We start from the raw sequence: 24423 nt of genomic DNA, 5'->3' as shown, positions 1-24423 counted from the left end.
GCTAGTAATAAGTAAGCAGTAGTACAATAACTTTGTATAATAAGTTACGCACTTTAAATAAATGAATGAATGAATAGTGCTACAGTCAAGTTCTATAGAAGGACTAGTTGGGACTAGTGGGCCCTACCAGGGGCCCTACTAGGAGCTCTACCCTATTATGGATACCATGAAAGAAAGAAATGCAATGTAAAGCAAAGCAAGAACTACACGAATCTGGAGATCGTATAAATGTAAGACAGGTACATTAGATGTTAGTCAAGTTTGTACGAAAACGTTCTGGAGGGTACAGGGCAAAGCGAGTGATGGGCAAAACCCTAGGCTTCAAATAAATCTGAAGTTTGCTGATATGTTTGTCTCGTTTCCTCTTTTGAATATTTTCCAAAGAAGAAAAATGTTTTTACTTTGCCGCAAAGCCGGGTAAAGTTACCTCATAGCCATTTAAGTTTCTCTGGTGTCTCGTAGATGTCGTTGGTTGTGTCTTTCGCATGGCTCCGCCCTTGGAGTGCGTCGCCGCGCTGTAAGACCAATACTACTAAATAGCGTTAGTCGGCTATCGGACTCGAGTCGGTCGAGGTGGCCATCGAAAAGTCGAAGCTGTCCTTTTCGTGGTAACGGGTTGTCGCTCTCGGGCCGTTGCCTGTACGCGGTGGTTCATCAATGAATAATTGGACCGTTTGTCGCATGCTGAGAACCACTGACGATTTCGTATAATTCATGCCAAGGCGGAGACGAGCGCTCCGTAGGTGTGTGATGTGGTTCAATTTGGAGACTTCCTCGATCGTTGCTCGGGGATATCCAGAGATCGTACGCGAAATCTATGTCGTGTGCAATAGTGGTAGCGTAAACGACTTATTAATATCACGGGTATCGCGAACGCGATCGTAACAACGGGAGTGCCGGTGAACGAGTAGTGTTGTTTGGTGATCAATGAACTCTGCGTTGCTGTATGTTTGGGGCGTGCTGCCACTGGTACCTATTAAGCCGGCAAACGTAAGTCGGCTGAATACATATATATATATATATATATACGCGTATCAATCTGTACATATATGTATTATTTTTTTTTTTACCGTTTCGTAATACGGTTTAGCCGATTCTTTCCCTTCAAAGGCACGATTATAGCCCCGCCTTCTTTCACTCGATCCCATTTATTCGTTCGTCGTACTCGGAATGCTCCCAAGAACGTCTCAAATTTGTATTATTCTATTGAAACAATCGTTCGGTTCTCTCATTTTCTCGCTCCTATCAAAAATTCCATCGATTCGCGGACGGAGATGGGTAACATTTTTCACTGCATACATAATTTTGAATAATTAATGAAAAAGAAAGACAAAAAATAGTTTCTTTTACTACGAATCCTGAATATACCTCGTCCAATTTATCGGACTTGATCAGACTTTTTAGAGCGTGAATGAACATCGTTTCATCCGTTATTCGTTCCACAAAAGATGTAATCCAAATAATATACGATCTGAATTAGTTTCACGTTGAACAAATAACTTTTTCTACAGAACGAATCGTGATACAGAGTCTCGTCGTTCAAATATTCGAATAAAATTGTGCCCATCTCCGATAGCAGGGCTAACGAGGTGAACGCTTAACGGTACCACCGTGCACTCGAGATTTCAGGATCGTTCATTGATTGACAAATCGACACTTTCAACCCTTTCGACCGCAGCCAATCTCTTGACATATTCCATTAGCACTGTTCGATCGGTAGCATAATCGGTATAATCATAGCCTTGACGTAACCGCTGGTGTCGAGTCGCCTCTAAAGATACGCCAATAGTGGACCGTACGAATGATAAAAGTAACGCTTTTGCATGTAATATCATTACGAATGACGTAAACAGTAGTGAACGATAATGTTTTTTTTTTTTCTTTTTTCTTTTATTCCATATACATCTCGATAAACGCTCGACTACCTGTCCACTTTCCATGTTTAACGAGTACGTCTTATACGTGTTAATAATTTTGTAAAATTCTCACGAATTGTCGAGAATTTTGTGCAACGAGATGGGCAGCAATTTGTGAGACATATCGTGATATTACCTATACGTTTTATAGTTTTAGATCGTAAAGATGAAAGCGCTTTGCACGTTTTACGAACGAGAATATACCCATCGTTTAACCTTCTCTTACTGTGTCAACAGAGTCGTGAGATCTATGTAGAAAATATGAAATCTAGCAAAGCGATATTTCTGATTTGAAAGGTCAATAAAGAAAATCATCGTAATTACTACTCAAAATTTTATTTTATAATCTTGACGAGCAATGTTTACTGTTTTAGTTGGCTTTTATAAAGATCATATCGTTGAAAAGTTTTTATCTTTCTTGCTTCGGAAGCTTGTTTTCATTTCTCAAGCTATGTCGAAGCTCCATAAATCAACCTGTTTTCAGTCAATGTTAGCATGCCATAGCAAATTTAGAAGATTTTACTCTTTCACATGCTAAGTTACAGCGAATCCTTCTAAGTATGTAACAAGAGAGAGTATATCAATAAAGTTGACTAGAATTTACACGATATACTTTTTAAAACAGATTGAATGAAAGAGATTATAAAATAAATGTTTAAACATTACCTATGAAGTCCTTCTTGTAGAAAATACAGAGAGTATTATTATGAATACGGACATGCTTAATACTCTGTTACAGATGACTACGTAATAGAAAATTATAAATAAAATTTTTAATAAGAAAATAAAAATAAGCAGCCATTCTACGGCCCAACGTAGATGACTGAAGATGAATGATATAGAAAGTATAAGCATGAAAGGCAGCGGGGGATCTAAAATGCCTCACAGTCATTCAACTCCGGCAGGCGTGGATGGAGGTAGTAGAACTCCACCCACGACACCTAGGAAAGCTGGAAAAATGCTTGCCGTTCGTGTGCAAATGTTGGATGACACAATTACAATGTTTCAAGTTCAGGTAATGTCTATGAGCAATACTTTTAAGCGAATACTAAACCTATATGTGTTTGGATTCCCTGAGTTTACATAGATATAAACATTAAATGATTAATGTCTATGAATATGGCATTTGATGTTATAGTGTTATAAATTTACTAAGTTTCGACACAAAGTTGCAAACTTAAGTTATAAATTATCTGATTTTAGAAGAGATCAAATGCTATTTCAAAGTACAGTTTCTTTGATACCTATGTAATAGTTAATGCAAAATGACCTTAAGCATCTGTAAATGTTAGATAAGTACCCCAATGTGTCTGCTTAATTCTATAATGGGAAGTAATTGACTGTACTTCTACAGTACCATATATAACAAGGATAGATGAACATGACAAACAGAAACTGAATTGATATAAACCTATTTGATATAAATGTAGGTTTGCAAAATGTTCAAAAACCATATGGATTTAAAAACATTTCTATAACTATTTTTATGAACAAAACATAGTGTTTGTTTGACTACAGTACATTTTACAATTGTTGTACAATTTAGTCTGATTTTTAATTGTAAGAAAAATTTATTGTGATAAAGTCGTACAAGATATATGTTATACAGAGGAACATATAGTAGGCTTTTTCTTCGTGTCATGGTTTAAAACAGCATATTCTGGTCGTTTGGTACATAGAGGTCAAGAGTTATTGACTGTAGAACCTCTTAAATATTTTTTCTAGTGTCATTTTCATGAGAGCTTGATTTGATACAAATAGGAAGATCTTATTAAAATTAATTTGAGTTTAAAGAAAATAAACATGATTTGTTAAAATAATCTAAAGAAACCTTAAGGTACCCTACAGTTAGTTAATAACTATAAAAAGTGTATTTAATTACACACATTGTTTAAATTGTTACTGTACAAAGCATTTAATATGCACGGTAAACTTATCTAATGTATAATGGACACGCATATGACACTTTCAAATGAACTATTGGAGCATATAATTGGTTATAGTATACTGCACGAAGTACATGTATTGATGTATTGATTATTCATAAAACCTTTCTTGGAGCATATAAAACATATTTTCATTTACCTTACAAAAGTATTTTAATACATAATGAATGTGCATAGGTATAACTGAAAGTAACTTGTTACTTTTTGCATAGAAATAATAAGACATTACCATAGGATCATTGGAATTATTATTCTTACATATTTGAATTTTAGGCAAAAGCATTAGGCAGGGTGTTATTTGATCAAGTATGCAAACAGCTGCACCTTTTGGAAGCTGATTATTTTGGTCTCGAATACCAGGAACCTAATGGAACGAAAGTAAGGCATAGAAACTAATTTAAATCTACAAGAATTTTACTTAATCCTTAATACTAACCAACGGTTTTTAATTGCAGTATTGGTTAGATTTAGAGAAACCTGTTTGTAGACAAGTTGGATTATCATTAATCGATCCTCTTTTGAGATTCTGTGTTAAATTTTATACACCCGATCCAGCACAACTGGAAGAGGAGTTTACTAGATATTTATTTTGTCTTCAAATCAAACGAGATTTAGCTCAAGGTTTATTGCAATGCAATGATAATACAGCAGCTCTGATGGCCAGCTATATTGTCCAGGGTAAGATATTGTAGGTTTGCATGCGATGCTGATAATTTATTTTCACAGAAAATTACTTTAAATAGTTAAGTACCAAAGAGGGGAAGTTGAGCGATTTTAACATTGACTCTTTCAGCTGAGTGCGGGGATTACGCAACAGAGGATTATCCAGATCACACTTATCTTTCAACATATAAATTTGTGCCTCATCAAGATCAAGAATTAGAACGTCACATTATGGACAAATATAAAAAACACACGTAAGATAGTTTCCGAATCAATTTGGCCAGAAATTGCTTTATTTGAATAACGTCCAACTTTGATTAAAAATGGTGTATTTTTTAAACAGAGGCCAATCACCTGCAGAGGCGGACCTTAATCTTCTAGAAACAGCACGTCGTTGCGAGTTGTATGGAATGAAAATGCATCCAGCAAAAGTGAGTAGCGAAAAATAAAAATTGTCCTAGTTTTACTCGCAACGACCCGATAACATCCCGATTGTTCATTTAAGGATCACGAGGGTATACCCCTGAATTTGGCAGTGGCACACATGGGGATCGTAGTTTATCAAAATTTTACCAAAATAAACACATTCAGTTGGGCAAAAATTCGGAAGATCAGTTTTAAAAGAAAGCGATTCTTAATCAAACTTCATCCAGAGGGTTACGTGAGTATATAGATCTTCCAAATAAATGTTAAAACATTCGAATAATCGAGTCCAACGACTGATCGTTTCAAATGAACGTTTCAGGGTTACTACAAGGATACCGTTGAATTCTTCTTCGAAGGTCGCAACGAGTGCAAAAATTTCTGGAAGAAATGCGTCGAGAATCACGGTTTCTTCCGTTGTTCGGTAGTGAAACGAGTGGTACGACAGAAAACGCGGGTCCTCAGCCGCGGTTCATCTTTCAGGTATGTTGATTTACTGTACAACCCTTACGCCGCGACGGATACAACATATGTATGCGGTTATTATACGTTACCTAACAGAGAGAGGCCTACTTTTACAAGAGTTTATTAAAATAGCATATAAAGTAACATATAAATTAAATTTGAACGTATATATACGTCATTAACCAGTCAGATGAGGCGTCTTCTTGTTAGAGCAACGCATTATGTGTGTCGCAAGAATCAAGCGACGACAGGTACAGTCGTCAAACACAGCCGACTGGTTAACGATTAGTCGGCGTATTAGGTTAATAAAATTAATTTGTTGGTGTGATGTTAACAGGTATAGCGGGAAAACGCAAAAGCAAATCGTCGAGTACGTGCGGGACAACTACGTGAAGAGGCAGACGTTTCAAAGGTAAGCTGAATCAGCGATGTTGAGATGTCGTGTTTGACAATTGAACGAACTCTTGGATATACCAGTAATGTGTAGATAGTGCATGCGTACCGTTATGTACTGTCCCCCTTTAATGCTGGTTTTATACCATTGAGATATATTTTAATTAACGAGCGCACTGATCTTGCGTGGGTAAGACGGGAGGTGGCACGGTCTTGCTTTTGCCGGGACATTAATTGGTATTTATCGTCGTTGCTCCAATTTACGTAGAACGAAGTGTTTCTCACTCTCTGTACGTTTTGTACTTCCGTTTGTCAGTGTTGCCTGCTCGGACAGGGGTGGCGGGGAGTCAGGCTCACCATCAGGCACGATAACCCGAATGATCGATGTACCCTCTATTTGATAGCGTGATCACTAATTCTCGCCATTGTAACACCTCTAACGAATTACACTGCAAAGTACCATACTTCACTGTCCTGACAGTTTGTTTGCTAACGAGTTACACGTACAGGGTGTTCACCTACCTAGTGGTCAATGTTTCTGGAGGCGATTCTATAGGCTGAAACAAGATGAAACTCGAGAATGATGAAAAAAGACAATTTAAGACTTTTTGATTGTGTTTGCGCTATTGAGAAAGAAAAATTCGTTAGTGTAGTATGTTCGTAAATTTAGCCACTGTTTTTTTTTTTAAATTGCGAACAGGAGGGACACTTTATCTAATTATATTTTGGGTAAAGTCGATTCATAGTTGATGATAGCTTTTGTGGTACAAATTCATCACTTCTGACTTTCATCTTATTTTGGCCCGTAGAAATCACTCCTTAGAATGTTCATCGGCAATGGGTAAACACTCTGTGTATATACAATCTTGTCCAATAGCGGTAGCCTGCTCTACGATAGAAAATAGATTACTTTACCTTACGATAATTTCATCCTCTGTACATAACAGTTGACAGATTCACACGATTGTTTACTACATGCAATATCGGTGTTCGGTCGAATAAAGTTACCAATAATGTGTTAGTAGAACAGAAAGCATCGTGATTCACCGATAGATCCGTCGAACACATACACAGACATACATGTACACAGCCCAATTGGATATCGCCGTGTGCGTGCGTGTGAAATTAGCATGCGCAGATAACCAATTACTCGTGCATCAATTGTTCACGCGCAGACTACTATTAATTTAGGACGGAACCTTGTAAAGTATAGATTTTTTTATTCATAACGGAAAGTATTGTCAAATAAAATCGATAAATTGTTAAGGTGATATTCGTTGGTCTTTAGGAGAAACGAAGCGTCAGTTTTGTATAATAAAGTATCGTTAAAGTTTTGGTCACCAAATGGGTCCGTTCAGGAATAATAATAGGGTACTTCTGTAAACAATATAAATGTAATAATTTATTTATTTTAATTCTTTTTTGTATCACCTTTGAAGATTGTCTTAAAGACTACTAACATTAAATTGACGATTTACACTACGCGAAGTAACCAAAGAACAGAGTAACATAAAATTTCAATTAAGTAATTAAAATCGGGATAAATCTAAGGAATAGTGAGGAAGATCGTTAATTATTAATACGGTGCCTTTTGTATGACAGATAGTTTTCTTACCGTTGTTTACCGGTATTTTATTTATTTACACTCGTGTCTTTTACAATTAACGTACACTCTGTAACACGAATTCGTTCCATCGTGGGGCCAAGTAGAGATGTGAAAAACTCCGATCTAGATCAAATGTCGCATAGCGAGTAAAAAATAATTTCCATACGTTGCTCGCCCCATGGTGTTTCACCTGCACAGAATCGTTACGCCATTGTTCTCTGAGCGGAACAATTTTATAACATTCCAAAACATTAATTCGAGCGAGACGAGTCTTACGAATCAACAGGAAATGACAAAATGCTCTGTCAATATAGAAACAAAGTTGCCAAACGGTATGAATATTAATAAAGTATCATCATATTTGCGATATGACCAATTTAAAGGCCTTTAATTCAAGGATTAAAACAGCAATTTCAAAACTTTTCGAAAGTTGCTCATTTAAAACAATGCAAAATTTCTGCGTCCAAGATTATTCGATAGAAATAATATATTTATTTCAATCATTTTATCTTTATTCTTTTTAAATCTATCATATTGATGTATAAAGCCCATATTTTACATACTTTGTTTAAACGATGTGTACGAATATGTTACACATATTTAGTGCATTGGAATATGCAAACATAGAATACGAGAAATTCTGCAGACACTGGATATTCTACACATTTCTATGTACACGTTATACTTCAGTTTGCATGTTTCAATGTGTTCTACATATTTCGATGTATTCTGTTTATTATGAATATAAAATGACGATACACGAAGATACTTATCGGAATATACATTTCCGTGTATTAGGCAAATTTCTTTTTTGTTCACTCTACAGCATTTACCGTATTACGGTAAATATTAAATATGTGTGATATATTCGCGTATATATCATTAAAAACTATTTTTGTATTCCAATAGAAATTAACTCGATTAAATCTGGTTGGAATAACTCCGCGAATTTATTCGTGAATTTCGAGTCATTTCTCCTCGTACAAAATCAATTTTGTTTAAACGATCCGTTCGAAATCGAATTTACCCAACTTTTATTAGAAAAATTATGCTACCGACAGAGCATTGTCGTTTCATAACGATTCGTCCGACTTGGCGCACGAAGGTCAGATATTTTGGATTTGCGCAATTGGTAAGCCTTGGCGCGCAAAACCGTGAAGCGTACCGCGCAAAAGAGGAAGGGGTTTCGCGAACCGAGCCACAGGCCCACACAAGTAGAGAAGGGATCAAGTTCAACATGCACTGACGAATACGAGTCGATTGCAATATTTACACATCGAGGATAGTGTTCTACTCGCAAAAGCATAGCCATTTTACATCTATACCATTCTTTACACCTACGAGGTATCTTTGCACCAAAACTTTATCAAGATTAGCCTTCAGTGGGTCCAAATTGACCACTGACACTCCTAATGAAAGAACGACGACTAGAGAAGTATTTAAGCAAATGTAAATGCAACGTAATTTAAAGCAAAAATGAAATGAATGTAAAGAAGCAACAATTGTAAGACTGGTACGTTAGGTGTTATTAAACTGCGGATGTTTATCCATTCATGGGAAATGGAGTCATGGAGAAATCTATAAAAATGTGGATAAATGCAAAACTATATAAAATATTGAAAGTAATATAATATACATGGTATATCGTTTAAAGGAAGTGGCATACATTTTCGTTTAATTTCCAGTTCCTTCTCTGTATCTGTGAAAAAATGAATGCGCATAAGCATCTCTGTCAGTGTTATAGTCAAATTTTACGACTTCGTATCGTTATAAATAAAACTCACTCACCCATTCGTCAAGATTAATTGGCGGTTATCTCCATTATTTACAGTCCTATAACAAAATTTTACCAAGGTAAAGTTGCACTGCTTCGAGGGATACGTGTGTAATAATTTTTTCCACAGTCATCTTGTGAGATTTCAAGGTCGTCAATGTTAAATAGAACGCTACATTTTTTAAAATCTGTATGTGAGTACAGTCTTCAATGACTACATATAACCTTGCATGGTACCATTTTGAAACATTAAAAAAATGTACCCTTACGTTAATAATAAAAAGACATTGAAGTCTTGTAAGAAAGTGACCCTGGAAGAAATAATATTCTATCCTTACAAGTGCTCCTCAAATCAGTGCAACCTTGTTCCGACAAATTCTTATATAGGACTGTAAATAACGAAGATATTCAAAGTAGACAAAGTTTTTTTTTTAATTATTTATTTATTTATTGAAAGCTCTTAAGACCCTATAGGATCCATTTCGCTTTACAATTTCGACAATACAGTGTTGATACAAATAACGTACAATTAACACGTTGACTGCCAAACGAATATTCTTGAAAATTTCTGCTAAGGTTAAATATTATTTAGACTATCGGAGCCTAGGTAATGAAACATTTATCGCGGTATTTAATTTTGTAATTACATCAAAATTCAAGAACTTCATTTTGATTCATCTCCTGTGACGTCTAACTTTCAGAATGAATCTTTTTAGTTCTTGAGTGAAAAACACTGTCACCCATATATGGGTGACATGGCGATCGACGTGTTAAGAGATTATATTTTTAAATGGATAGAACACAGTCGTTTAGAAAGGAAAAGATTCGCAGACAAGCTTCGATGTTCGACAGAGAAAAGTACATGTAAAGGAGAAGGTCGTTCAGCCAAATTTTGTAAGAATCCAGCTCAGACTCTGAATTCTCTGGATACCATAGAGCCAGACAACAATATATTCAACCCTTTGCGCTCGAGTGGCGCCTCTAGGGCGTCATGTGTCATTTAAAAGTGATTTTTTTGAACGTAATATTTCAATTTTACTTATATCAGAATACAGTTAATTATTATTTGAAATAATAATACATTGAGTCGCGAATGTTCGTAGACGTTTTAATAATATATTCGCGTATATATTATTAAAAACTATTTTTGTATTCCAATACAAATTAACTCGATTAAATCTGGTTGGAATAACTCCGCGAATTTTCGAAGTAGAGTTTTTGGTTTTACAGAGATTTGTTATAAAAATGGAGCGGATTTGATTTGATAGAAAAATGCCTCGAACGCAAAGGGTTAATAATGGAAAAGTTACAGTATCTAATTCACAGGGGTGATGTAGACAAAGTCATTGCTCCACTCGTATAGAAAAAATAGATAGGTGGAAAGATCTCCATGTTTCCATTCATAAAAGAGAGCGAGGTATGAATCCGCAACCGCTCCACATCAGGGTTGATGCGAAGATACCGCCTACAGGTGTAAAGTAAACCCGTTTCGTAAGGATTTTAATCCAGTTTGACGACGTTCGATCCCATCGCTGCCTACGTCGCAGCGAATCCGTGTTACCGAGTGTACAATGTATTCGTTATCGTTTCGCGGGCACAATTGATTACCCAGCGCAATCGTTTCGTTTGCAAATTGAATACCAACCGCGTGGCCGTCGACGGATCGGTCGTGGGTCGTTACTTAATCGCGTTCGTCGTTGGTATGGCCGAGCGATGGGCCGCGCGCGCGGGGCACTCGTTTCAAGCAACCCGAACGAGACATCGATGGTTCGCGTCGATAAAGATCGAATTAAAAGGCGACAAACGGGGTCGATCGAGTGAGCGCAGTAACGAGAGCTTACCGTCTAACGGGAGACGATGGTAGATTAGGAAGGGAAGACGATGAGAACAAAGAAAAAAGAGAAAAAAAGAAAGAAAGAAAGAAAAAAACAACAACAACAACAACAACAACGTATAAGTTAGTTCTGATACAGGCTTGGTATTTGGTAGCCTAAGTCTGATGCTGAACTTGACTCTCTCTTGCTCGCAGGTCCAATTCGTTCCGGCAGACTAGCGGTGGTAGGGCATTGCAGGGCTTGGAGGGGGGAGGCTATCGTGGGGCCACTCCAAGCAGCTCCCTTATGGGCAGCTCCAGCATCTCTGCCCACCCCCTCCTGCCCCTCGGCGATCCTGGTATGTACACCATGACCGACACCAACCTCCACGAGAAAAAACGCTTTCTTTTTCGTACCCTCGCGCTCTCTCTATTTCTCTCTCTCTCTCTCTCTCTCTCTCTCTCTCTCTCTCTCTCTCTGTACTTATCTATCTATCAATCAATTTATCTATCTCCATCCGCCTCTGTTTCTCGAATCAGTTTGTCATATAATTATCAACCCTTCGTTTCTCTCTCGTTCTTCGAGTTCTTCCGCTCTGTTGTTTCCGTTCTCTTTATTTATTCATTAGCGTTACGTTTCGAAGTAATCGTACCATGAAGAGTATCGCAAGCCGTAGAAGTAGCCTTAGCGTAATTACGAACTTAGAAACGCTTCTATAATCTATCGCAGCGCTCGGAATTAAGTTTGCGCGTTTCGGGACCGATTCCCGAGGCAACGCCTGCTGTATCCCCTTTTGAGTATACAGGATGTCCAAAAACTCGCGTACGACCCGGAAATGGTAGGTAGCTGAGACGATTCCGAGCAACAATTACCTTTGCAAAAATGTCGGCGGGGGCTTCATTTTTGAATTATTAACGAAAAACACCGACCAATCACAGCGGCCCGATTAGCGCGCGATCAGCCACGGGAGCATAAGCTCGAGCCAGGACTGGCTGGGTGCGCCAAGTCGGCGCGCAGCCAGCCGAATGCGCGCTAATCGGCCGCTGTGATTGGTCGGTGTTTTTCGTTAATAATTCAAAAATGAAGCCCCCGCCGACATTTTTGCAAAGGAAATTGTTGCTCAGAATCGTCTCAGCTATGTCTCATTTCCGGCTCTTACGCGACTTTTGAGACACCCTGTATAGACATGGTGGAGGATTGCCAGCACCGAAAGTGTGTCCAAAGTCTGTGTGAGAGAGAAAGGTATAGAATGATATTAAGTAAAGAGTATATGCACTCATTAACCACACTGAATGTAACATTTATTGTAGAAAAATATGCGCATACTATCTTTACGGAATCCAACTACTGTTTATCTCAGCTGAAATCAATAACAGATGCCAAGGAATTATAAGTTGCATTATATTAGAATATAAATATATTTGTATATACATAAAGCATATTATTGGTTCTTTTTTTTTTTTTTTTTTTTAATGCTATATACAGATTTAGAGAATTTCGTATATTGAGTATATATTTCTATGAAAATGATCTATTACAACAATTCATAAAACTGAAGTGCAGGGTTTCTATAGATATATACAAAGAGTGCAGGTTGGTGGATGACAGGACTAATATCACTCTATACCTTTCTCTATCGCACAGACTTTGGACACACTTTCGGTCTATACAGAACAAAGCAATTTCTCCACCATTTCTATATACTCAAAGTCCGAAATGTGCAACTAACTCCGAGCATTGATCTATTGTCTGGAGTTCGACTACGATCCACGAGAGTCGCGACGCAACACGCGTTCGAACGGCGATCTCCGAGACGACGACTTGGACCAGGGTGACGCTAAACCTTTTCTCCTCGCGTAGTACGACTACAGCTAGGCTAAAGGCTTAAAGTCACCCGCTGCATCCACCTCGTTCGCGTTCGAGTCAATCTCTCAGAGACGGTATCGAAGTTGTGGTCTGTACTCGGAGATCCTTTGCACGCGAAGTCGAAATAGAGAGACAACGCGTGAAAAATGGCTAGAATTCGCGACGTTGAACGGCGTAGCGACTCGCGAGCGATAGTAGGAGGAAGATGTTTGTCTAAGGAATCGCTACTACTTTTCAGCCCTGGAAACCCCAGCTCTGTCTCTGTCATGCGGCTCGATGACACTGGATTCTCCGACGACTGTGACGAGTGTCTCGATGGGAGGGACGATTCACCGTCGCGAAGACACAGCTACGTCGTTTCGGACACTTACCTCCATCGACGTCCATTCCCCGGCCACACCCAGCCGGGTCCCAGCACCGCGGCAGATGCTTGTTACCAGCCAGCAACGGATTTCATCAGCAGGTCGTATCAGCCCCTCTAACAGCAGTCCTCCTGAATTCCCACCACCGCGACCCATGCCCAGACATCCCTGGCAGCGATCGGCCAGTTGCCGCGAACTGTACGCTTCTAGTTTCGAGGATTCCGGCAAAGCGCGATCGAAGGACGAGAAACCGTCCGGGGAGTCCGTGTTGTTAGAACCGTTCCGGTTGCCCTCTCAGGGCGAGCTGGACAATCCCGTGACGCGGTACGACGAGAGCAATCGGTCGTACAGCGCCGCCAGCTCGAAGTTACCCTCGTTGGATCACGACTCGGTGCCCGAGCGTGTCTACAGTAGCTCCTATCCGGGAACCTCGTCGCTGTCCACCGAATCGGGACACGAGGAGTCCGGTCAGGCGGGTGATCTGTCTCACGACGATCTATCCCACGATTCTTACGAGCTTCTCGAACGCGAGCACGAATTTGAATACCCGGAGTCGTACTCGAGTCCGCGCGACTACGACGACGACGAGGAGGAGGAGGAGAACGAGCCGATATCGGACCACAGCGACGAAGGAATCGAGCACGAGATGTTCCAAATGGACTCCGAGACCGATTCCTTCGTGAAGCACAGGTCGATCAAACAATCAGAGAAGCAACAATTCAAATCCGTGCTCGCGGACTTGAAGAACGCCGCTAGAACGAGATCCATTGATCGGTACTCGGCCGCGCCCTCTAAATCGGACGGTGAGTACGTGACCGTAGAATCCAGAATACAACGGTCCAGTACGCAGATCGAGCGCAAGTTCGAGACGCGTCACGCGAACTCTGTCGACGTTCCCGCGCCGCATACAGGGGGCAACTTGTTGCCCTTGCCCCATCAGGATTCCGCGCGCAAGGACCCGGTCGTGTTGCAAGTGCAGAAGCAAAAGATGTCCGTGCTGAACGAATTGAGGAATCTCAAGCCCAAGCACAAGATCACGCACGTGGACTCCGAGGTTCTGCGCGACGAGGGCATCATGAGGCCCAAGTCGCGAATAGACGACGATTCGAGCCCCGTGGACACGACCAATCGCACGATCGTGGACCAGAGGGCCAGGACCGTGCGTGCGCGCAGCATCGCTAGCCTCGAGGACCATCACGCGCCCCGAGCGTACGTGGAGACCGGTAGTTTGGGCAGGGGTCTAAAGACGAGGGACAAGAAGCAACGCGAGAGCGACGCGAAGCTCGAGAGAACGTTGGCGAAGCTGCAGGATAAGGATCGCAGGAGCGTCGAGCGCGATGAAAGGAAACGCATCGAGAGGGATTACTCCAGGGATTACGGTAAGAAGATGGAGAAGATCGATTCCCGAGAACGTAGATCGATCGAGAGATTGGATTCCCGTGAGAGAAAAGAGGTTCACGGTCGTCGCAGCGTGGATCGCGTGGACCTCCGGGAACTGAGGAGAAGCATCGAGAGGCTAGACGTCAGGGAAAGGAGTTTCGAGAGACTAGACTCGAAGGAGAAGCCTCATTACGATCCTCACGAGCTGCGCAGGAAGAGCTTCGAACGTTTAGATTGTCAGGGCCTGCCGGGAAGTACGGAGTACTTGAACAAAAGCCCCAAAGAGCGGAGCCATCGACACGACTCCAGAGAGCGTCGCGAGAGAAGCGTGGAGCGGTTGGACTCGAAAGAGAAAAGAAGATTCTCCGGTGGCAGGCGTAACACCATCGACTACAACCAAAGGCACACCTTGGAGCGTTTCGATTCCGGGAACAGGAGTCCCTTCGAGCGTCTCAGCGCCAGGGAGCTGCAGCAGCGCGGTAGAAGCGTGGAGAGGTTGGATTCGCAGGAGAGGCCGACCTTTGACTTCGATCCCGTCACTATCGAGCGTTTAAAGTCCCTGGAACGCTGCAACTCGAAGGACAGAGGTTACGAGCGCAAGAGCTTCGAACGGCTAGACTCTCGCGAGCGACGACACTCGCGCGGCAGCAGAAAGAGTCTCGAATGCGTCGAGCAGGACGCCAGCGAGTGGAGGCGGGTTATTAGTTCGGAGAAGATCGAGTGCAAGGACACGCGCAAGAGCAAGGCCAGAGCGGAGAAGATGAAGTCTGAGGAGAGACCGCGGGAGAGGGACGACTGGAGAAGCCTGGAGAAGGCGCGGAAGGACGAGGAGAAGCGCGAGCGCGAACGTCAGGCGCGGCTGTCGTTGGAATCAAGAACGGACACGGTGATAGGCGTGCCGCTGGAGATGGAGAACCTCAAGTCCAAGACGGTGTTCACGGAATACGAGCCCAAGATCGTGGGTGGCGTGGTGCTAGGGTTCGACGACACGATTCCAGGGCACACGCCTGTCGAACGCACGAAGAGCGACCCTAATCCCGCGCGACAGCGACTAGGCTCGAACAACAAGCGACACATACTCATGCACCAAAAGTCCATCGACCTGACCACCGCCGATTCCGGCGACGAGGATCCCTTCTCCGACAGCGCGGCCATCCAGAAGACCAACATGGAGATTCCCTACACGCTGCACAAGCGACACGTGATGAACGGAACAGCGTCCACGTCCGACGAGAAATCGGAGTCCGACAGCGGCAAAACTTGCAAGAAAACCGGCAGCGCCAAAGATCTGCCCAAGCTGCCGTTAAAAATGATCGCGGACATCACCTGCTTCGATCTGTCCAAGCTGACCTCGATCGACAAAACCGGCACCAAACACTCGCCAGATAAACCCAAGAGCACGCCGATCACTAGACCCAAGTCGATACTGAGTCCGTCGGACAAACCCAAGAGCATCCTCAGTCCCACGTCCAAGCTGTCGCCAACCGACGCCAAGAGCGTTTGCAGTTTCTCGCCCACGAACAGGAGTCCCTCCAAGGGGAAGTCGCTCCCGAAGTCTGTGTCGTTGGACAGAGGCAGAACCACCGAAATCGTCATCGAGGATCGCGCGTGCGTGAAGTCATCCAGCCTCGATAAGAAACCGTCGCCCTCGAAGCTGTCGCCTATCGAGCCCAACATCACCATCGTCACGGCCATCGAGAAACGCTCGCCCAAGGTGTCGCCCACCGATCCTAACGTCACGATCGTCTCCGTGATACAGAAGAAGAGGTCCTCCGACGCGTCGAAAAGTCTGGGCGGTCAACGGTCGCTGGACTCCAAGTCCAAGGCGTTGAATTTCGCGGACGTGGTCGGCATGGAGATGAAGATGAAGTTGGAACGCAAGGCCAAGTCGTCCGAGATAGAGAAGGACAGTCTCAAGGCGCCCGAAGAGAGCATCGAGAAACAGGACAGCATCGAGAAGATACCTCTGCCCGAGATTCCGGGCCTCGTCATCGACAATACCGCGGAAGAGACGAACGAGATTAAGGAAGCTGAGATACCACCGCCGATAGAAGAGAAGGAGAGCAAGAAATCCTCGCCGTCGACTCCCACGGTCGTCGTCCCCGAGAAGCCAAAACTTCCAGAGAAACCGAAACTCCCGGAGAAACCGAAACTCCCGGAGAAGCCAAAAATTCCCGAGAAGCCTAAAACCCTGGAGAAGCCCAGCATCCCCGAGAAGACGAAACGCATTCTGGAGAAGATCGAGTCAAAGTTTTCCGAGGTGAACAGAAACTCCGCGACCAGAGTAGCCAGGCCTAAGATCATCGACACCGGGTTCGACGATTTCATGGACCCGGTCGCTGATTTGCCTCTGGACGACGTACCCGTGAAGCCCGCGTTGGAACTGGACAGCCTTAAGGTTCCGGAGTTCGTTCCCTTCATGTCGCGGCCCCACGGCGAACCACTGCGATCCAAGTCGCTGTCGTTGGCCGAGGAGAAGGCGCCCATCGACACGCTGCTTTCGCCGGAAGTGGAGAACAAGCATTTCGTGCCGGACGTGTCCCCGAAGAAAGCGAAGAAGGTCAAGTCTGAGATGAAGAAGGACTTCAAGAAACAGTCCAAGTCCTTGGAAGGCGACAAACCACCTATGAAGAAGACGGGATCCAAGGAGTCGCGGGCCCCGACGCCCAGCTCGAAGATCGACAAGTCCAAGCTGAAATTGGGGGAGATGCCGCAGGAGATCATCATCATCGATTCCACGGACGTGGCTCCCGAGGTGAGCATAGTACAGAAGGGTAGATCAAAGTCCGTCACCAGGTTGCCCGATAAGCCGTACGTGGCTACGAAAAATGAAAAGGAGGATACCAAGACTCGAGCAAAGTCGGCTTCCGTGGACGACGACATACTAAAACTCGCTGCGAAGACCGAGAAGGCTAGACCTAAGTCTTTGGGTATCTCTAAAAGTCTAGGTAGCACCGAGAAGAAGGACTCCACGGAGAAGATATCACCGAAAAGAACAGTCGCGAGAGTAAAATCAGAGGCTAAATCGACGGACCTTAAATCGCCCACTTCGACGAAAGATCCACCCAAGCAGGAGTCGAAAGTGTCGCGCCAGACGGAACCTAAGACCACTGTTGACGGCGAGGGACACGCGTTGTCCGAGGAAAATCGAATCACGCGAGAAGAGGAGATTAAAGTGGACGCAAAAATTGCCGAAGAACAAACCATCGTCGATGCGTCCAAGGAATCCAGGGACTCCAAGGATTCCAAAGATTCGAAGAAAGCTCCTCTCCCCCAAGATTTGACCCAATCGCCAGTTGTTCTGCGCAAACCTGGTCAGACTCCGGTACTGTTCGCCCGTGCGCGTCTAGGGCTCTCCGAAGGTAGCGGAATCGGTGCGTTGCAAAGGCAAGGCGCGACACAGTCGCCGACGTCTCAGAGACGAGCCAAGTCCTTGGACGCGGCTGTGATCGCGGTGCACAGGTTACCACCCGCCAACGCGTTCTCCAGCAAAGATGACACCGTGGACATGTCGGAGGATCGAGAAGATCAGAACCAAGAGGTTCGAGACAATGTCGTGGCTGAGATTCCGAGCGCGTCCAAGCCCCAAACGGTTCAGCCGATCGAAGTGTCGCCCAATCACAGATCCGACAGCACCGACCACACCGCTATCCCAGAAATTTTCACGGATTCTCTGTCCGTCACCGAAACCTCGGCCCAGTACCTGGAATCACCGCTGACCGAGTGCAACGAGATCATCGCGGCGACCGTGGACTTGATCCCTTACGAAAGGGACACGATGGAGGCGGAAGCCAGGGAACATCAGACGGCGCTGGAAACCGTCAGGGTGGACGACAGAACGAAATTCATCGATCAGAGTTCCGTGGAGTCTGGTGGTGGCGACCAAGAGGGTTACCAATCCGACAGAGCTGCCAGAACTGACAAAGTCGAGGGGTCCGTTTCGCGAGGCACAGTCGAATCCACCCCATCCGCGAAAGATAGAATTCCTGAGCACCTTGATAGAAGAGTCGACGAAGTAGAGGCCAGAGGTACCAGCGAGCCTGAGGAGATGTGGATGTCGCGATTGGAGTACGAAGAGTCTAGAACATCTGCGGAGAGGGACGATCTGCCCGACGTGACGGTGACGGTAAGCGCCGCGCGAGAGGACTACGAGTACTCCAGGTCGATCGACTTCGACGAGAACCAAGAGATGGTCAAGTCGCCGATTCAGATCTCCATCGAGGAGTGTTCGGACGACGAGGTGGTGCAGAGCGACGAACAGGACTATCGCGACGCCCAAGAACAAGACGGCGACGATAATCGGCCGTTGGACTCCGCGGACACCAGCGAGGACACTCTGGACGCCTTGGACACGCAGGTTCACACGAGGGGCGTGGACAGCGAGTTGAGCTCTCCCGATTACGGCGTGGACAGAATGGATGAGAAGACTCTGGTGGAGGTAGAACTGACGCCCGAGTATCTGGAGATGAGGAGAGAGGACGACGAAGGGACCGAGGAGTTGCCCGAAGACGAGCCCGAGGAGAGGGCGAAACGATCGCCAGAGTTAGGTATCGGCACGGCGAACCGTCTATCGATCGACAAGAAGCTCAAACTGAGCAGCGAACGTTCGAAGAGCGAGGAGACCAACACCTGGACGCCTGATCGCGAGGATCCAGAATCCAGTTCTTGCTCGATCGCGAGACCTCTGGGGATAGGCCAGATTCAGCCGATAGTGGATCGTCGGGAGATCGCTGCGATGAAAGACGCTCGTGGCGGAAGCGGGTCTCTGGAGGAAGAAACCAGCAGTAGTTCTCAGCCCGGGTTTAGGCCCGAGATGAGCTCAACGTGGAAGTCCTTTCCTCTAGAGAGTTCCGGGAGTTCGAGTATAGAAGACGGTTGGGTGCCTCAGGACGAGAACAACGCCGTCCAGTCACAGTCAGAGGACAGCAACGGACAGAACGAGGACAGTTTTCAAGAGGATTTGGCTGACTTTCCAGGGAGCTTTATCTATCCGATCGGTCCGGATATCTTGACCAGCTGCGGGACGTTCGCGCTGACGCGAACGCTCTCGAGGATATCGGAGAGGTCCACGACGTCGGAGCAGGACAAGAGCGATCTCGAGGACTCGTTCAAGCCCAGCTCGAGGTCTCCGAGCCTGGACGACGAGTCTCTGATGTCGAGCGATCATCAGCCCTCCTTGTCCTCCGATCCACCGTCCGGGACCGCTCTTCCCTCGGTTTCGGATGACCGACGTACCTCCTCCGAGTTACCGGACATTCCCATCGACGTGTTGGGCCAGGACGAGGACGCCAGGTCACCGAAATCGACGGGTAGATCCAAGCTGCAGGCTCAGAGCTCGGAGGACTGGCCGTCGCCGCCGAGTTCGCCGGTCTTCGAGCCTCCCGTGGTCAGTCACGTCGAGACCTTTTACATGGAGATCAAGCCCGAGGAGGCGGTGAAGGTGACGGTGACGGACAGCACCGAGACTCCCGGTCGGGTGGATCAAGACAGCGACTCCAGCGACGAGAACAGAACTCTGCACGACGACCTGCACTCCACGTTCTTAGAGGATGGCCAGAGTTCCACGTCGGCGACCACCGTCGACGGAACCGTGAAGATAGCCGTGAAGCCCAAGTTGAACATCACCGGTTCCTCTCACAGCGAGGACACGTCCATGGGTCTGTCCATGTCCGAGTGGTCGAGCTCGAACAACACCGTTCGTCAGTTCTGTCAGTACTCGGGCACCAAATCGGACGATAACTCGTTGGCGGAGTTGGGAGCCTCCATCTCGGACTGGTCGGGCAGCGCCACCGTGATACCTCAGCAATATTACTCGACGATGACGGTGGAGAAGAGCCAAAGCGACACAACTACCTCGGATAAGAGCGTCACCAGCATGAGACCCAACTCCAAGTGCAGAACGGCCGACAGTCCACCGCCTCCTCCGTCCTCGCCTCCGTTGCCTTTGCCTTCGCCATCGCCGCCTCTCACTCCTCCGCCTGACGTCGACAAGCAGTGTCCACCGTTCGACGACGACCCGAAGTCCGACGACGGCCGAGCGGCCAGGGACGAGCAACTGGACGAGGCGAGGAGATTCATCGAGAGCCAGTTCGACGAACAGCGTCGACGGTACGAAGAGGAACAGCAACAGCAACAGCCTAGCGCTAGGTCGTACGCCGATATCTCGCCGCCCAGGATCACTTTACAGAACGAATTCGACGAGACCGTAGACGACGAGTTCAGAGTGATGTCGGACGACGGGGACGCGCCGTTGCCTATCCTCGAGGAGGAGGAGGAACTCGACGAGGACGAGGATAGATTGTACGACAACGTGCCAGCGATGAAGTATTCGAGCGGAGATCAGATTCGAATGGAGGTGGGCCGTGGGGACAGTTCCGAGGATATGCACGAGAAGTACGCGAATCTAGCGTTGGGCCCTCGAGCACCTCAGGACGACGAGTGGTCGTTCGAGGACGAGAGGGACGCGGTCGTCGAGAAGGAGAAAACCAGACCGACGGGCAAGTTCGAACGAGGCTTTTCGGAGCCTACGGAGACCGCTAGGTACCACGAGACCAGGTCCACCGAGCGTCCCGTAGTCGTTCCCATCAGAGCAAAGTCGACGCCCTATTACTCGACGACCAGCCTGAGCGGCGAATCCACCACCTCCAGTCCCCCCATGCCGATCAGAACGCAGATCCGCACGAAAACGATGCCTTACCCGTCGAGCAGAAGTCCCCAGAGCGAGGGCGACACGTCCTCGAGCATGGACAGCCCCGTACACACGCCTGTCCGCGGTCAGATAGCCGTCCGTCGAAGAAGACGGGAGAACTTGAAGAGACGGCATCGAGTGGTGGTCGATCTCGAAGTGAAAGACGGTAGGATCGTCTCTAGTACCGACTCCAGCTTCGACGTTGCCACCATACCGCCGCCTCTGCTCGCCGAGCGGCCGAGTCCCGACGTCGACGACGACGACGACGAGTACTCCGAGACCAAGGACGAGCACCGAGAGAATTCGAATCGACGCCAGCAGCGTTGACGGGACACTGCTCGAACACGAACAGCCTTACTTGACTCTTTCGTCGACGGAACCGGAACTGGATGGCCGTGAACGCTGGATCGCTCGGGGCGATATAGAAATGCTGGAACTGTTTGTCGAGTTTAGTACGAGATGCGTCTGTTGGTTCCTCTGGCTCTCGCAGCTGATGCGTGCACGCACGCGTGTCGGAATTGAGCGCACGCGTCGAATTGATAGACTATATATTCCTTCGTTAACGCGTTCCGAGTCGGCGATCGTTCTCGCGCTCGTGTTCACGATCAAAAAATTGGGGAAAAAGGGTGGTGGGCACGTTTGGAAAGACGACGCGAAGAGATCGTTCCCGAACCCGAACCCAAACCTATTCTCTTCGGTCCGATCGACGTCGACGAGAGGAGATCCAAACTTGCGAACAATCTAGTCTAACCTATCGCGTTTAAGAGTGTAATTGGTACGTTTGTTACGCGTTTTAGAAACTCGATTTACTTTGATATCGTCGTTAATCACGTAGAGAGGCACTCGACGTGCCGCGCTATAAACGTATGATAGACCCGACGCGAAGACACGAATCGAACACCTATTAACGATACTAGTCTATAAAAAGTTACGACAGATACACGGTAAGAAACGGTTGGAGACACGTGCTTACGTACGCACGAGTTCGTCGAGTCTTGCTGGATTAGGGAATACGACACGCCAAACGCATTTCCCGTGCAGAAACATTTTAACACATTAAGGACCGCACATTCAGAGACTGCTTGTAGAAAACACGAGAAAACTCGTGAGCGATCCTTAATGTGTTAATTGTAGGATAGATTGCCGATTCAACGAGCAGAATGATATTTTTAACCGACTTCGAAAAGAAGGAGATTACTCAATTCGACATGGATTTTTTTTTTTTAATGTATGTTACTCGATTACGCCGAGATGGCTTGACCAATCGGGATGAAACCTGTTGAATCTTGTAGACTCTACAATGTAGAGCATGTCTTCGGGGTGGTTCCATTTTCGAGACATTTTAGGATTTCTCATTCGTATACAGTCAGTGCAATAAGTATTAATACAGGAACCAATTCAAAATCAGTCTTCATACAGGGTGTCCCAAAACTCGGGGAGGAGCCGGAAATGGGGGGTAGCTGAGACGATTCTGAACAACAATTTCCTTTGCAAAAATGTCGGATGGGGCTTCGTTAAGGAGATATTAAGGGAAAACCCCGACCAATCAGAGCGCGCGTAGACCGTTGGAGCGGCCGCGGTAGCGAAGGCTACGCGCTAGGTCGATGCTTCGATGCACGTCGAGTCACTTGTTCGCGTGCAAGCGCGGCCACCAGCGCGTAGCCTACGCTACCGCGGCCGCTCCAACGGTCTACGCGCGCTCTGATTGGTCGGGGTTTTCTCTGAATATCTCCTTAACGAAGCCCCATCCATCATTTTTGCAAAGGAAATTGTTGTTCAGAATCGTCTCAGTTATGTCTCATTTCCGGCTCCTCCCCGAGTTTTGGGATACCTTGTATATTTATTAGAGGGACCAGAAAGTAATGTCGTTTCTACGAATGCAAATGCTTGTTTATTATTTACCAGCTCACCGTGTACCAATTAATTTTTATCGATCAGGTATTGAACATTTGCACACTAGATGGCAGAAGGTTATTGATAACGAGGACAATTATATAATTGATTAAAAATGAAAACATATTAAAAATTTATTTGTTCGAATTTAATGTAAAAGAAACGACACTACTTTCTGGTCCCCCAAATATTTTAATAATAAATTTTAGAGGAAGAAATAATTAACCAACATTCCCATACAAGTGAGTTCCCACATTCCCATATTTTTAGAGTAGATTTTTCGTAAATTAAAGTTTATTACTTTTAATGTTAACCTCTTAGTTCTTTTCTCAACAGTTTTTATTGTAAATTGGTTGCTGTACGAATACTTCTTACACTGACTGTACGTATAATTACGTTTCAATGTCATTTTTAAATATCTTTTTTTTTTTAAGTACATCATTACTGTCGGTTTGTAAATTATTTCACGAAGAGAAATCATTTTTAGTAACTTTGATAACGTCAATGAAAGATAATTTAATATTCAAGAGGTACATCAAGATATACAAGCAATGTGGAATTTAACACTTTCGCTGCGGACGAAAATAAGTAGCCGTTCGCTGGGAGCTGCAACTATGATATTTTTTTTTTTTTAATGACAAATTTCTTACAAATGTTCTAATATGATTGTTTTGAAAAACATACATTTATGGTAACTTATTTTATATATAATACGATTGTCGAACAAAAAAAAAAAAAACTGAAAACTGAAAAATAATAAAAGCAACCATATATTTTCAGTTGGACGCACATGTGCGTCATCCGCAGCGAAAGTGTTGAAGAAAATTTGCCCTCGAATAGCCTCGAAAATACGTTTCCATAAACATTCACAATCTAGCGACGAACGTTACTTCAAAATATTATTAATATGTCCATATTGTAGAAGTTATAAAAGTCACATTTAAGCCGTGTTATTATAAGAAATTCACGAAAAGTGTGCGGTTGACGAAGCGTTAATTCTTAATACACGATGATACGCGTCATTCATCGTGTCACTTGTGTCCTAATTGGATAATAAGTTTAACAACCAGAAAATAGGAAGGGAATGCGTTTGGCGTGCAGTTTCTCCGCAAATGGCGCGAGTTTGCGGACTCGTGCGTACGGAATACGTTTCGAGATTAATTTAGGATCGTAGCGGACTGGTTGCCGCGTAGCTACGGAAAATGTTGAGTCAGAATTCTCGAGAGAAAAGGGT

At 45.0% G+C, this 24423-nt stretch overlaps 2 protein-coding genes across 7 annotated transcripts in view; both read left to right on the top strand.

Annotated features, from left to right (window-relative positions):
• The window catches only part of LOC128886612 (FERM, ARHGEF and pleckstrin domain-containing protein 1), a 94938-nt gene that overhangs the window by 29703 nt on the left and 40812 nt on the right, over positions 1-24423 (top strand). The window contains exons 1-12 of one of the 6 annotated variants that reach the window (XM_054141658.1): positions 1546-1949; positions 2068-2213; positions 2656-2931; positions 4136-4240; positions 4318-4540; positions 4656-4779; positions 4869-4956; positions 5031-5186; positions 5271-5431; positions 5751-5825; positions 11216-11358; positions 13105-13329. In XM_054141658.1, the coding sequence (XP_053997633.1) occupies positions 2746-2931; positions 4136-4240; positions 4318-4540; positions 4656-4779; positions 4869-4956; positions 5031-5186; positions 5271-5431; positions 5751-5825; positions 11216-11358; positions 13105-13329 (1486 nt within the window). In that variant the 5' untranslated portion in view covers positions 1546-1949; positions 2068-2213; positions 2656-2745. Of the gene's footprint in view, positions 1-387; positions 991-1545; positions 1950-2067; positions 2214-2655; positions 2932-4135; positions 4241-4317; positions 4541-4655; positions 4780-4868; positions 4957-5030; positions 5187-5270; positions 5432-5750; positions 5830-11215; positions 11359-13104; positions 13330-24423 lie in introns of those variants that run through there. The other 5 variants (XM_054141661.1, XM_054141657.1, XM_054141660.1 and 2 more) reach the window with 5 other exon arrangements.
• On the top strand, positions 13339-22704 carry LOC128886607 (protein split ends-like). The gene has a single exon (XM_054141645.1). The coding sequence runs from the start codon at positions 13383-13385 to the stop codon at positions 21621-21623; it is 8241 nt and encodes a 2746-aa protein (XP_053997620.1). The 5' UTR covers positions 13339-13382; the 3' UTR covers positions 21624-22704.

Source organism: Hylaeus anthracinus, unplaced genomic scaffold, assembly GCF_026225885.1.
Source record: "Hylaeus anthracinus isolate JK02 unplaced genomic scaffold, UHH_iyHylAnth1.0_haploid 11985, whole genome shotgun sequence".
NCBI lineage: Eukaryota > Metazoa > Arthropoda > Insecta > Hymenoptera > Colletidae > Hylaeus > Hylaeus anthracinus.
The sequence above is the reverse complement of the archived record's forward strand: the minus strand, read 5'-3'. Positions and strand labels throughout refer to the sequence as shown.